Source organism: Zosterops lateralis, assembly GCF_965231275.1.
Source record: "Zosterops lateralis genome assembly, chromosome: 1".
NCBI lineage: Eukaryota > Metazoa > Chordata > Aves > Passeriformes > Zosteropidae > Zosterops > Zosterops lateralis.
Window position 1 is genome coordinate 96,452,271 of NC_139762.1, and position 15,825 is coordinate 96,468,095.

Below are 15,825 nucleotides of genomic sequence, written 5' to 3' on the forward strand. Positions count from 1 at the left end.
TTCCCTCCCCCCAACCCCCCAACCCCCTCCTTTCTCAACATATCAACAAAAGGAACGGCAAAATAAATAAATAAAGACTCAGCCTCTGCTTGGGGGAAGCCGCCTCTCCAGGTTCCCACATTGGCGGAGCCCCAGCTGGAGCTGGTGGGCGTCAGTTTTCACGGCAAATGGAGGGTGCAGAGGGGCCAGCGGCTCCCGGTCCTGGCGGGAGGCTCCAGGCTCAAGTGTCCGTGTGTGCGGCAGCCCCGGCTGTCATTGCACCAGCCCCGAGCTGTAGCTGAAGGCGTAGCTGCTGCCCAGCGACAATGGCTGCTGGTGCTCCTCGCCCTGCTCCGAAGGGTAGCTGGGGAATGTCTGCGCCCGGGACACCTTCGCTGAGCCGAGGCTGTGGCCTGGAGGGGGGAGGCATGAACACAAAAGATGTAACTGGGCTTGGAAACTTTTCACCACAGACACAGACTCCAGTGGCTGAATTTCATTCTGTCCCACGGTGCCAGGCCACCTGGAGAGCGGACTGGCTTCCTCGGGCCCTTCTGGGGCTGCAGAAGAGCCCAGCCCTGTGGCTCAGGGCACAAGTGGATGACAGATTACCACCAAGGCAAAAAGTCACAGACCAAACTCAGGCATAATTTAGGGTCAGAAGCCTTTTTCAACATTTCAGAGCGTCATATTTGTGTATTTTCTACTTAATGGGTCTTAGTTATGTCAGTTAGGACTGATAAATAACTAGTGCACATCTTTTTTACCTGAAGCGCTGCCCATGAAAGTACTGCCAGGGGTTTCAAAGGGATTAGTCCCACAAATGCCACGTACATATTTACTGTCCTCTGAACACAATTCCAGTTTGCCAGGTAAGCACAGCATCACTCTCCTTCCAAAATGAACTGGGGATGGGATATGGTGCACATGGCAGAATACTGGTTGGGAAGACGATGTGCCAGATGCTTTTTCAGATGGGCTTGTGAATCTCATATAACCATTGCTTTAATCAGCAATATGGGATAGCACATGTGAAAAGCCAGTGATGAAACTCACTGATGACCCAATTCTATAACCTGATAGTTTTCCTTCCTCATATTTCCTTTTGAAATTGAGATTTAATTAGTTATAAAAAGTAAACTTTCAAAGTGCATATCTTCATGCAATGTATCTTTTTTTTTTAATGTATATTGAAACTTGGATTCAAAATGGTTTTACATAATGCTTTTAAAAATGTCTTAATACACTTATTATCTGTAGGAATGCAAAGTCATATTTTTATATCAACCACAGAGATACTAAAGAATAGCTGCAATGGTATAGACTCAAATACTAAAGAATTCAGCTCATGCTGACAAGTTTCAAAACAGCTAGTAGCTGGCCCAGTAGTGCTGGATTCAAGGATGATGTTCACCACATTTGGGAAAAGTTTTCCTGACTTGCATTTGGAAAAGTTTGATCAGAACGTGATACTGACTTCCTCATGAAAAAAATCCATGATTCCCCCTGAACATGAGACTATCAGAGCAATGCTGGGACCAAGACAGAAAAAAACCCAACTAAACAAAAAGTAGAATATAAGGTACATCTTAGTAACATTGAAGACAATAAAACCAGAATCTGAATTCCCAGTGTCATGTTAATGATCATAAAATGCCTTTCACAGCACAAGCAAGCAGGATGAATTTTTAATGTGCATTTTTACTATTCATTCATTGCGTTAAATTGACATTGGCTACCAAAACTTGACTGAGATGAAAGGTTTAAATGTTTTCTGCTTCAAGAAGCTCTTGCATCAAACTAAATTAAAGTTTATGGTGACTGTGAGCCTTGAGCTACACAGTAGCTGATAATGTTTGTAAATAGTCTTAAAGGTTTTATTGCTTCAACCAACTTTTAACCATATTAAATAAGGCCTTTATTAATTTTTTACTTTTATTTGGGATTACATCACAATTACTGTCACTTTATTTCTTAATCTAATGCAAACCTAAACATGAGAAGATGAATGATTCTAGATTTTAATTTTGTGTTCCAAATCTGCCACATTTCCTTCTCAGGATGCAAGACCTTGCTTTCTTTTTACCCAGAAGCTAGAATAATATATCTTTTAAATACCATAAGGAACTGCTAAACCAGGCACATGATTTCCTATGTAAAATTTGCCTCTTTCCTACTAATAAAGATAAAGTATGACAAGATATAACTGTCCTTAATTCTCTTAATGTATTTTATCCAAAGAGTATAAAACAATACCTGTGACAACAAGCAAGAGTAAAGAGATTTACCAACCACAGAGTTCCTTGTACTCAGGCCTATTTGTGTCCTGTGCTGTATCTTGACAATTAATTTAAAATCCACTTTTGTAGAATAGTGTAGGTTTAATACAGTGATGAAGACTAACTGCTAGCCACTAATTTCTAGCTAAGGAATTCAGGCAGTGTCTTAGAATGTGGAAGATGAATTTGAACCAATTAGGGTTAAAAAGGAAATTAATTTTAGGTCTTTCATTTCCTGTATATATGTCTCAAAAGCCAGCACATCCCTTGCTGTTCTTTAAAAGAAAATTTGTAAATGCTAAATGTCACAACAGGGCTGATTTTTGCCATTCTGCAACCAAAGGAGTTAAGGAGGAGAAATGACCTCTCTCCTAACTGCTAGGATATGTAGTGAAAGACAAGAGACACATTGAAAAGAATAAGGCACACTTAATAGAGACAAGATGTCTATGACTTCTGGTTGAGGCTCAAGCTGAACAGTATGACATCAATCTATGAAAATAATGACAAAAAGAATAGAGGACATTGGTTCAAATAAAATGAGAGAGCTATGGGTAATAGAAAAGTTATGAGTTTGGAAAGAATGAATCTAGGCAATATATTTACTTTCAACTTATATTTAAAACAAATTAAGTATGTTAATATACTTCAATAAATGAATGAGAAAATGATGGTGGCAAAATAATAACATATTCCAAAGGTTCCAAGTTGACTTAAGACTTTTAAGTAGTAAATTTCCAAAATTTAGGCCATTTTTCATCTTTTTGTTAAAATTCAGCATAATACTGCTTCATATAATAGTTCCTTTTATTTTCATTCCTAAATACAATTTTAATATTCATGCAGCTGATCAGCCTTATGGAGCCCTAAGTACTGCACTGTCTCCAAAGTTACACTTTATGTCAGCAGTAAGGATTTTGAAACTAAAGATACAGGTAAAGTTTTTGCAGTAAAGGATTAAAGTTCCACAGCTTTCTCAATTTCCTACTTCAGTCATATTTGGGCCTTAAAATTTAAGAGAGAGAAAGAAGAATACTACTATTTGTGGATTTTGCAGCTCTTTGGTACCACAGTTGCTTTTAAGAACACAAAACTAACTCTTCCCTACAATTCTTCTGAACTCAGCATAAGATGAATTTGATTCACACAGATTTCATGACCTGAAGACACCAATAGAGCTGGGGAGGTTTTTTTCCCCCATGGCTTAACAGAGGAAAAGTTGCTTTTTTTTCCTGTTCCAGGACAGGAAACATAAGTATTATTCAGCCTGCTTCATCCTTTATTTAAATTTATTCTCAGGATTATAGAATGCAATGAAGCTTCAGTCCAAAGCAATTAGATATGAATGATCCATCAAGAAAATTTAATGTAACCCTGCAAATTACATTAAATTAGATTTTTCCTGATCTTAATTATGTTGGAAGCAGAGGCAGTATACACAAGGATCTTATTTCATGGCATGGTGCTTATTTATAACAATTCTTTAGAGGAAAAACCCAATGGTTTCCTAGTAACAGCAGTGACTGATGTACATATAAGTAGATCGATCACAACTTCTGAGCAAAAACTTGCAGTACTAAGCTAAATGAAAAGGAAAAAAAAAAAAAAAAAGACGAGATCCATGGATAAGCTTTAAAAGCTCACTCACTGCTGCTTATTGGGAGATGTTTCTGTTTTAGATTCAGAACTCAAATTCTTAACCAGAAGGTAGGTGCCAACCCTTTTTCTTTTCTAAATGAAATAAAGGTCACTCTTTTCTTTTCCAATACAAGAATTCAAGGGATTCTCATCTGATGTTCTTTGGTTAGAGCATTTGTCTCTGATGTACAAGTCCTGTGTTAAAATTCCCCTCTGCCTGTGGGTAAGGTTCAACATTACACTTTCTGTGGAAAATCAGCTGAAAATGTTCCCTTTTTGCTCTGTACTGACACTGCTGTTCACTTGTCCCTCAGCTGAGCCATGGAGACTGAAAAGCTCCTTTGTAGACTGAAGCTCTTTGGTCATCTGGTTATCAAGAGCCCTACAAATCTCTGTACTGGCAAAGCTGAGGAGCAGGAACAAGCAGCCAAAGGGAAGAGATGGCAGGTTTTTTCTCAGGCTGTTTTCCCTGCCAGATGGTTTGTTTGGAGAATGATGACCTGTGAGCAATGTGCCACCAAATGTGGGTGAATGCCATCGCCATCAGACTGCTCACAGCTCTGGTGCAGGAGCATTTTTGAAACTCTGTGACTAAGCTTTTCCCATACAAGATCTAATATAAGTTTATGTTTCTGCAGAGCAGTGATTAAAAATTAATAGAACCAGAGGCTCCTGAGCTTCTGTTGCAGGCCTTTAATTACTTTATATGAGGTAGCCATTAGGTAAAAATAAAGACATTTGCAGCTGCACAGCAAACTTTCATCTGGGATTTCTTAACCTCTGAACAGATGACTTTACAAACAAAAGGATGTACTTCTACTGCATTTCTATTTTTCTATTTTTCTAGGTAAGAATAATAAATTTATTTTTGAAAATAAAATTTGATATTTCCATTTCCAAGATTATGAGCACAAAATTGAAGTCATTAAATTAATGCCAACTGGATATGTTTATTAGTATTGTGTTTTGTATTTCGGAGTCTCTGAGACTCTATGATTGCAAGAGGTCTATGATTGCTACAGATATTTCTATAAATGCTGTAGAAAAACATGGTTGCTCAAAAGAAATTTCTATGAATCAATCAGTGCAAGCTAAGAATAAATAAAGTGAATCAATTGTTCCATTGTAAAGCAGTTGTTTCTTTTTAGAAATATTAATTGGACAATTCTGTTCACAATAAACAGAACAGTCTGGGAAGCAGGGAAACAGAGATGATGAGATTTTATCACTGCACAAAAAGATAGTGCAACAAGGTGGAAAAAACCCAATTAGCTAACAGATGTTTCAAGAATAAAGCTTTAGTAAGCAGGAGTTAGCTCTATGCTGTTTTCTCACCCAATTCTCACTGGACAACATAAATGCAACTCTTGAGCCAGAAAAGTTCCCAAAACTAGTACCAGTCTTTAATCTCAGTTTGTATTCTCTAAGGGCTTTCCCAACAGCAGTGAAAGCTCCTATTTATACCAGAGGAGGCCCAGAGATTGCACTGAGGATATAATTTGAATGGGGAAGTTTGTCTCAAAGTGCTTCAACCTCTGTTATTCTTTGCAGAATTTTTGTTGAGACACAGGACAGAGTGGGAAAGGCACTGTAGCTATGCCTTGAAATCCCACTAGGGAAAATCAAACTCTTACTGAAAAGAACTAAATTTTTATGACTGCTTATTTCAGATGGAAGCTTTTATCCTGTAAGAGATTTTGTTGCAGAGAAAGAGACTCCAAATTTATTCTGGATAAAGAAAAAAACATTTCTCAAAAAAACCCCCCTACTTTCATCTCAAATCAGTTAAGTGGCTATTATTGCATCAAAAAAGATACTTTCATTTAAGGCAGAAAATAAATGATTGCTGCCATCCTATTTATAAATTGATACCGGGTAAAATTCTGCCAACTCTCTGTATTGAATATACAGTGTCTTCTATTGAGCTACTGATGACAAAGCAGCTTTTCCTTTTCTGCTGTTAGATGATTGGAATAACTAAAGCAAAGTTTCATAGCAGGACAAACTGCTACAAAGCAAAACATTTATTTTGCAGTAATGATGCAGTTGGATTGGAAGGGCATTAATTGGTACAGCAATTATTATGCTGTCACTCACAAAAAGATGCAATGGAAGGCAGCAGATGGAAACTGAAAAATAGCATAAACTACATTACAGCATATTGATTTCCATATACTTATTGAAAGTGAAACTGTGGGCCTGTTTCTGTTCCAAATAAAGAAATACAAATTTTCCTTTGAATTTAACTGCAGTTGGAATAAAAACTCCAGGGAGCACAGCTGGGCTCCAACTTTCATACATTCTAAAATACTTCCAGATTTAATTTCATCAGATACATCTATCTTTCTGAAGGGAGAAAGAATATCAAGAAACCTAATTTTTGAGACAGATTTTAAAGAAAATGGTTTGGTTTGTGTATTATAAATACTTTTGAACAAACCTAATTTAAATTGACAATGGAAATACATAGGAAATATATGAAGAGAGTGAATCACAAACTCTCACCCCTCCCCCTTTTAAAATATTTATTTTCCATTCTTAATTGAAAAACACTTTCATTTCCTCAGCATTTTAAATAAAAATAGTAACTTTTTTCCTGTACAGCAGATACATATTTTTTTACAGAGCCATATCACTTTCCAGAACTGCAAGACTATTATTTAACTTAAAAGTCTTTGGCATTGTCATCAAGTCCTCTTCTAGAAAAGAGGGGGCTTTACATATGAATGCAGAAGAGACTGCAGGATTGTCAGTTTAAGACCAGTAAATTTATAATATGCTGATTTTCAGCATTCTAATTCTGGCACAAGAATGCTGGAGTTTCATGAAGAGCATATCTACATGGCAATATTTTGGAAACCAGAAAAATTGTTTCAATACCTACAATGTGAATTGCATGTAAATATTATGCACAGGAAAAACAAGCATTATTTCATCTGTACCCCTACCTAAAATAGCCAGTATTTAAAAGCAGCATCTTGCAACATGTAATTAAAACCAATGTATTGACTGAAGGCCAGGTCAGCTTAATTGCTGCTGTGTTTTTCTGGGAAGTGTTTTTAAATACTTGCTGTCCTGCTGCACTTAACCTGTGATTCACCTATTTAGACTATCACTAGTTGATGTAGCTCCTGTGGTAGAAATATTAAAACATCAACCACATCTTTCTCAAGGATGAATAGGTTTATCTTGTTCTCTACTTTTAATTGGTTTCCATTAGGAATTTCTTTTCGCAATAATGCACTTACGTGTGTTTATAAAGGGAGGATATATATATAGATCCCTACCACCTAACATCTCCACCCAGGGCAGGGAAAAGTAAATTATTTACACATCTCACATTACACAATAGTCCTTTCCCTTTTTTGCTCATGTTTCTGCAGCCAAAATCTGACACATATTTGGAAAAACAGATCTATTTTAGATATTATATCTCTTTGACATGTGCTCTTCTATTTATTATTTGTAGCTGTAGGCCTGTGTGCCTGAACTTCATGGAGATTAAGTAAAAGAAAGTGGAAGAGCAATTTCTGTAGTTTTGTGCTCTGAGCCAATGTGTAGGTAAGCATAATAAGCTTTTATGTAGCTTTCTTATGTTGTCTTCCATACAAAGACCACGCCAGTCCTTGCAGTCATTTTGTCTTTGCAGCTTTTTACACTTGTGCTAATGTTGGAGTACTAAACCAGCCTGCTCTCACCCCCTGTCCTGAGTCCAGCTCTTTAATTATGCCAACACAGTTGAAGGAGGTTCAATCATGCTCCCACTTGACACAAAATTAGGCTAATTTGCTACAAAACAAGCATCATTTTCCAGATGAAGACTCTCAGAAAGAAGGGTTTCTGAGTTTGGTTTCATGAATTCTATAGAAGTGAAATTTTCTGCAGTAATACTTTGAATTCTTTGTTTATTGATCTAAAAGTATTTTTCAGGGAATCCTGATAGCCTAGGACTGAGCAGCCTCATCTGGTAACCCAAACTATTCTATAATACCATGAAATACTTTCTTTTCAGCCATTTTTCTTGTGTGAGAAAAAAATCCTCTATTTTTTTAAAAAATAAGTTAAAGAAAGTACTGAGCTGCTCTTCCTGACTTGCAGTAATTTAGGAGAGTCGTACATTTCTCTGAACCATTACACAGATCCAAAATTTGTTTGTATGGAGAAGTGACTATGATCAAGGATTTTGTTTTATACTGAAAGATACAGGCATCATGACCTTGAAGAAAAGCTTTTGAGAGGAAATGTGGGCAGTTTAATACTGAAATGTATCAAAATGCCAGCAAGTTAATTAACAACAAATAAAATCTTGAATGAGTGCCCTACCAAAGCTACCTAAAAAGGCTGAGTACTTTTTCCAAGGTGGCTAGCATCCCTGGCCTAATTTATCCTTTAAACCACAGGCTCAGTCAACCAGAAACTAATATAAAACCTAATATAAAATATCTCCACATAGGTTGTAAAATCGAGGTTTATAATGAGAATACTAGGTCTTTCTGAACTTGTGCCTGTGCCATGTAAATCTATTTCATTCACCACAAAAGTAAACAAAGACTAAGCATTTTTATACATAATGCATATAGTTTCACTTTCTTATTGAAGCTCAAAACTCAATGAACTTTTTAAACAGAAACTTCACAAAGCAGGCATTCCATGCTGGTAATTCTACAGAAAAAAAAAAGAGGTAGAGGAGAAATTTCTGCAAGTGAAAATTTCCTTCCCTTCAAGGAACATTTCAATGAGATCAAATTGCAAAATGCAAGAAATAAGATGAAAAGAATGCTCTGATCCTAAATGCATATGGGAAAGGCTAAAGTGGGTGGAAGAGACAACAGCTAGGAAAAGCTCCAACAAGAAAATTATTTCACTGTTTATTTTGTGCCATGGAGACATAACAAACCAACAAAAGAAAATACTAAGAAAAATTAACTTGCTCCTGGAATAACTGAAAAGCAGGAAGAATATAAAGCCAGTGAAAAAAGAAGCAAATGTGAAAGGTGGATAAAATTGTGTGGATTGAATTACTTTTTCTTACATAATTTTCTGCCCTGTCTTAAGTAGGTAGAGCTCCACACTTTTCTATCTACTTTTGACGACTGGCTGGAGCATGAAGTCAACTGATGGTAGATCTCTGGGCAGAAATTGATTTGGAGTATAATTTTCTTTTACATCCTTGCAAAGTACATGTACCAAATTTAAAGCCGGTAGCTCTGTATGTAGTGCTATCATCCTGGTTTACCAATTTGTTAGCTCAGTGTTCACTCTTCCCTTCCTCAAAATGTTTATGTTGTGTTTTTATTACAGCCAAACTAAATGCCCAGTCAAAAGAGAGATTTTATCAGATAGATTGTTAAAAAAAATCAATGCCTAAATCTATCACTGGTGTAACACAAAGCAACTTACTGAAAAATTCAATGTAAAAATGCAAATTTATGCATTTCATATCAGTTTGATGATATGGAATATGTCAGTGTTAAATATTTATTGCATTTCAAATCATGTTGACATTTCCCCTTGGAAACACTATTCCAGAAAACACTATACAGGCCTGATGAAATTCAACCGATACTACAGAGATGGAGTGAAACAGTGAATTTCTAATTTAATATTAGACTATCTAAAGTGAAATGAAAGCAAAAATTACTTACATCCATAAAAAGTGTGTAGTGTGGAGATAGTATACTGCCTTCGAAAAGGGGGTACTACTGAGGGCTGATTGATCAGTACTGTTTAATCTCGTGGCTGTTATAATTCTGCTGATCTTTAGTGTGGCCAGTATTTCCTGGCCTGGTAGTATTTTCATTATAAACACTCCATTCATAAAGATTTATCACTAGCTCATAAAAAATTTGCCATAAAATGAAACTCAGCACATGAGATCTGAGAACAAAGTCAGAGAGCAAATTTGGTCTGACAGAATGGAGGGAGTATGTTTTTCACCACATTTTATGTAAGTAAAATACAGCCTTGATTGGAAAAAAAAAAATAATTAAGAAATAGAGAAAAAATTGGCAGGCAATATAGCTTACATTGCTTAACATAGGATAAAAATAATGGCGATAAAGGATTTATGCCAGCCCAAATGGGGTTTCTACAAAATCTATTCTACAAAAACCATATTTAAAAGACAATTTTATTATGTGAGTAGAATGTGAGAACTGAACACAGATAAAACATAAAGTCTGAGACATTCAGGTGGTACATCTAAGCCCTTCCTTTTGAGCTCCCAGCCAGTTTCTTTGCACACTCAAAGAGCCAGGGAAATAGGGAGATTGATGTTAGCAAAACTAACCCTTATCAAAAACAAACACACAAAAAAGGCAAATCAAACTGCAAAACATGTTTTATGCATGTTCAGTTTCCACTGTGGAGTTGGATATGCTCCACTTCTGGGCTGTTCAAAAAGGCAGGAATGCCTGGTGGTCAGAAATGGTTCTGAGGTGTAACAGAACCATCATTTTAGCATCAGCTGTGCCTGAGATTACCTCAGCAAACGGTTGCAGTGCAGATCCAGTCCTGCCGAAGCCATGCTAGAGCTTCTCGCTGCGCAAAAGCAGCAAAATTCATAATCTGTTTTTGATCATTTTGTTCTACCTCTGTTGCAAAACTCAGAGCCATCCCATTACTGCACTTCCCTAGAAGTATCTGAGAACAAAGTGCTGTTCAAACAGTAGACAATGCTGTCCAAGAACAGGAAAAAGTCTCGGACTCTGGTAAAGTGCCTTTTCTTCAAGGAACTTTGTACTTATGTTGTAACACAGGGAATTAGTCTTGCTTGTGTATATTTTCCTGGGAAGAGAAGGAGGAGGGTGGTTTGTGGGAGTTTGATAAAATGAGTTACTTAAACTGACTAAGGATTTTTTTTTTTTTTCTGCCACCAATGAGAAAAATTCAGAGAAGATCTCACCTTAATATATGCAGGGATGAAACACAGCTTTCAGAACTTCTACCTTCCAAAATCTACTTTTTTACCCATATATCAAAAGCTTTTATTAAACCATTTGTTATTCAGATTTAAGCTCTCTATGAAATAACTTTCTATGGAATTGTCCTTAGAAATATTCGTAGAAGACCTTAATGTTATTTCAAGCCACAAGTGGATAGTAACAGTAGATGCCATATAAAAATGAAATATTGTATTAGCTGATAATTAGCTCTCTGGAAATGTAAAAAGTTTCCTGAAACACTTGAAGACAGGAAAACATACCTCTCCACCAATCGTAAAGGAAAAAGGATTTTTTTTTTAAAATGCAAATTGAAATTATAGACTGTCCTTAATAAGTCTTGAGACAGCAGGCACAGTGCACAAAAATACAGAAATGGATTTTATAAAATGAGTTTGAGGTATATCTTGAGATGTTTGGTAGTAGCCATTGCAAGTGGTTGAATGATTTATGAAATGGATGGAATAAAGGAAAGGTTTCTGTCTGTACTGAGGGTAACAGCATTCTGAGTTCTTTCGTTCCTTGCAGAGATTGCATATATAAAATATGTGGCAATAAGGCAGTTCACAGAGACTAAACAAATTATTTTCCTCTATAATTTATTCTCTAAAATAAAGAAGTTTATTGATTTTTAGATTATAGAAGTTTAATTGGAATAAAGTAGATGTCTAAAACATCAATGAAGCACTCAGGAAAGTTAATCCATTTTTCATGACTCTATAAATAATTTCTTCTAGCTGTAAAAGCCTTCAATTACCCACCAGGAAATCAAAAACAATGGCTCTAATTCACTGAGGGATGCAAGTGATGTTCTTTTTTTTTCCCTGAAAGGGAATTCACTGTGATTCAGTGTGAACAAACTGTGCCATTTTTATCAGACTTGTGTAACAATAGAGGAAATGAGTAGAGGTAAATCTGGTAAGGGGTGTCAAAGAGCTTGATCTGCTTGTTTCTGGAGATTTGGAGGAGTGCTTTTTCCTTTTTTAGACAACAGAAAAAACAGCTCAAGCAAAGGCACTTCCTTCCACACCCATCTCCCCCCAGAAATAAGCAAACAAACATAATATGAAAACCAATGGTAATAGTAAAAAACATTAAATTTACCACCCATGTGCCTTCCTTGGAAATTCATTATTAAACTTGTAAATATTCTGTCCTGTGTTTTGCTTTTTTCCTTTCCTTAGCTGAGGATGCTTTTTCATTAGCATTCCTTTTGTGGCCTCTCAAATCACAGAAGTTGTTTGAGCAGCACAGCAGCAGTCCCTTCAAAAGATTTCCTTAATTCCAGCTGCTGGGAAGAGGGTCCTTACAAGCCCAATTGACTGATCTGCTGAAGCAGGAAGGGGTAGAGAACTATCACCTCTTAAATGACATTCACCCTGTCCTATCTCACTGCCTGCTAGTTAAGTGTTACTAAAGCAAGCCAGGAAATTACAAAAAAAAAAAAAAAAAGTGCCCACAGCACAAGACAATAAGCAGCAATCATATCAGAACATGACATGTACAAAGTAATTACACTTCATACAGACATTTAGAGAAAGGAGTGTTACATTAAAGCAAGGCACTTTACTGATGGCGATTTTGCCATTGGCTTTAACTGGAAAGAGCTGTTAACACAGATCTTAAATTCATTATGGATGCCTGCAGTTGTCGCACACAACTAAGAGATGCTGAGGTGAACAAAGATGAATTAATCTCCCAGAAGGGTTGAATGCTACAGATATTGGTGGTTGGTAGCGGTTTAGCTAAAAGCAAGACGGATAGCATGGAGCCATCAGCAGTAGAAAGGAAGGAAAAGGATATAGAGGATCCACTTCACAGTTCCTAAATAAAATCTCTGGAATTTCTTACATATGGCTAGATCATCCAGTGCTCCAGTCACTTGCAGCTATTGGCAGTCACAGAGTGGCATGTGAAATCCAGAAACTGCAGCTCAGACACAAAAGAGATTCAAACCAGCTTCCTCTGTCACGGCTTGCTGCCTTTCGTGCTATTATTTTTCCTTTCAGTGCCTATTATAGCAGAGCAGCATATAACGTGGAAGCATACAATATGAGACAGTACTCCTGAGTTATAGTACTACTTCTCCATGAACACTGCAAAAATTATTACTTTGCATGTAAATTTTTAAGTTTACAAGTACAGCTCTAAAAGGAGGGAAGTAAATAATAGAATACAAGTAGCTTTCTGGCTTGACAAAAAAAGAGAGGAATTTAGAGAGCTGAAAATCAGCTGTGATTTAAAAGGAAGTTAAAGTATGAATTCAGCAGAAATGACAAGTCTGCAGGTACCATATCTGGTGAAACATGATATCATACTTTTACGCTAAGGCAAAATGGCAGCTTGCAAAACTGTGCTGTATGAGGTACTGGCTTCAGATTGCAAGAGTAAAGGCAAACTAAAATCAAACATATATATTTTAAGAGTACAGTGAGGAAGGACAATTTAAAGGGGAACAACTAATAAAACAAACAAAAACTCCAAACCCCTTAAAAAACAATTTCATAAAGCAAATCACTTTTGCCAGTTTTTCCAATTTATGTCTTTATAACCTGCTCCTCCCTGGAGCAATAATAATCAAAAATTAGAAATTGTGAGGACTTTTACTCATCACTTTTTAAACAGAACAAAGCAGTAATGTGTATTTCTTAGCTGAGTCCTCAGGCTAAGGTGGTGTGAGATAACTCTTATAGAACAGTTATGCTATTAACAAAATATAGATGAGTATTTATTCCACAATCAGAAAAAGAACAAAAATCTTTTATGTTATTACTCACACTAGTGATGACTGCACTATCTTGATTATTCAGGACACTGATTCTGCATCACAAAATCACCATATTTACATCCCATTGCTAGAACTTGAAGTTAAAATAATTTTCTTTATATAGTGTTGCAGCTGCAGACATGAGCACTACTAAGGCACAGAAGAGGGAGCATTCCATGATTTTTGGAGAGCTTTGTCTCTCACATGATCTTTGCATTATTTTAAGATTTTATATTTTCCTCCATAAGTGGGAGAATGGGATCCAGTTAGTTACTTCCACTTATGTCTCTTTGCAATTAATATTTAATGAAATACAGCAATGGTACAGAAGCCTCTAAAGCAGCTCAGAAATTGAGGCACTACCTTAAAATGTCAGCCAGTCAGTACGACAATGGCTTCATAAAATCACTTTGAAAAAACAAAATGAAATAAGTATTTTTTTGCCTTTTGAGAACAACCATATACTAAAAAAAGGAAATTTTCTGGGATGTGAAATCTGTCTGTCCATTTACCTTAGAGGATAATCTGGAACTGAATTTAAAATGTGACTGGGGAGCTATCTAAATTTTAGAAGGTATTCAGACCTGATGCTGAGGGCTGTGAACCATATGCTTTGTGCCTATAAATGTGTTTCTCAGACAATACCTAGGGATTTCAGTAGAAGCAATGAGCAAGGGGAAATCCAATTTTTATGTCTTTGGTAGAATGACTAAATAGCAATGACTCAGGCAACTGGACCATCATGATCCATTACAGACCCATCCTATCCCTACTAAATTGTTACTTTAAGAGCAAAAATAAAGAAGCATTGGCAGCAAGGAACACACTGAAAAATGCAGTGTTGCTGTTTCGACCAACCAGCTATTATTTGTCTTCATTTTAAAAATTAACTGCTTTGAAAAAGCAGCAGAGATGTATTACAATATCTTGAATTTCCTTTCCCCAAAAAGCAAAGAAGGAATTAAAAGGAAAGAAAAGGAAGGGAAAGAAAAGAGGAAAACCTCTACAGGACATGTTGTTTTATGTGACAGCACCTTTGCAAGAAGTGGAAGAAAAGGAAGCATTATCTTAGTATTTTAACTTTGAACTGAGTAAAGCAGGCAAATAGCATTCTTTGCTAAGTTTAAGAATAGAGGCACCATCTGACAGAAAGCTTTTCCTTCTCTCCTCAAAGCAGAATGCGGTTTTTGATTTACTGAATATCACCTTTTGATCAAAGACTTTACATCTACTGTAGTCACTTCTGTAGTTTCACACAAAATCTTTCCAGTTCTTTTAATGCCTTATTTTTTGCCTAACAAGACCCTAATATGCACATATCTTTAACTTACCAACTAGAAGCTATGAAACCAGTGAGAATAATTTCAAATTATGATCAATATCACATTGCTAAGATGATCTGTTCCTTGCTCAATCCACCTGTGATGTAGTAGGAACAGTGTTGGGAGGATTCCAGCTTTCTAATCTTTCTGCCTGGAATATCATGCAGAGGGTAAAACACTCTTTTCATTATTCTGTAGTAACAGCAATCACTGTGCTACCTCCTTTACTCCTTGGTGCTCAAAGGTAAAAGCATATGGATGGAGTACAGCCCTTTTTAGTGACAAAAGGGAGCATCTCTTCAAGTAGAGCCTCTTTTATTTTCCTCCCATTAGCATCATCTTGTAATGGCTCTAACTCCTGCCTAACTAGAAGCAACCAGAAAGCAGAATTATTACAGTAGGACTTCTCCGTTAATTAAATGATAGTAAAAGTGCATTTCCAAAGATAGGTAGACTCTGCAATGATTTTTTCAAATCCTGATGGCTGATATAAAGTATCTATTCGAATTTTATTTCCTGTGTCTCTCTAAAATCTGCTATTTAATTTATTTTTGTCACTATATATAACATTTAATATTATATATTAAGCTAGGAAGGTTGGTTTTGTTTTTAGAAAAAAAGAGAACAGCAAACAACAAAACAACCCAATCAACCTCCCCCAAATATTATTTGCAGATGATATTCTTTTTACAAATAATTTTAATTTGATAAATGATAAAAAATATATAGCTGACTATTTAAATTCGATAAATATTAATTTTACAATTAAAATATTATTTTAATTTAACAATTTAAATATTGTCAAGCAATAGATAGTGGAAAACTTTTTGGTGAGAAGATCAGATATAACTTTTCTAAGGATTCATACAACCCCTATTTCGATATTTCCATATCATGTT

At 36.0% G+C, this 15,825-nt stretch overlaps 1 protein-coding gene across 1 annotated transcript in view; it reads right to left on the reverse strand.

Annotated features, from left to right (window-relative positions):
• Positions 1–252: 252 nt before the first annotated feature.
• DOK6 (docking protein 6) overlaps positions 253–15,825 on the reverse strand; it is a gene marked incomplete at its 3' end in the record, with an annotated part of 238,553 nt that continues 222,980 nt past the window's right edge. The window contains exon 8 of the mRNA XM_083869871.1: positions 253–392. Within this exon, the coding sequence (XP_083725997.1) occupies positions 253–392 (140 nt within the window). The remainder of the gene's footprint in view (positions 393–15,825) is intronic.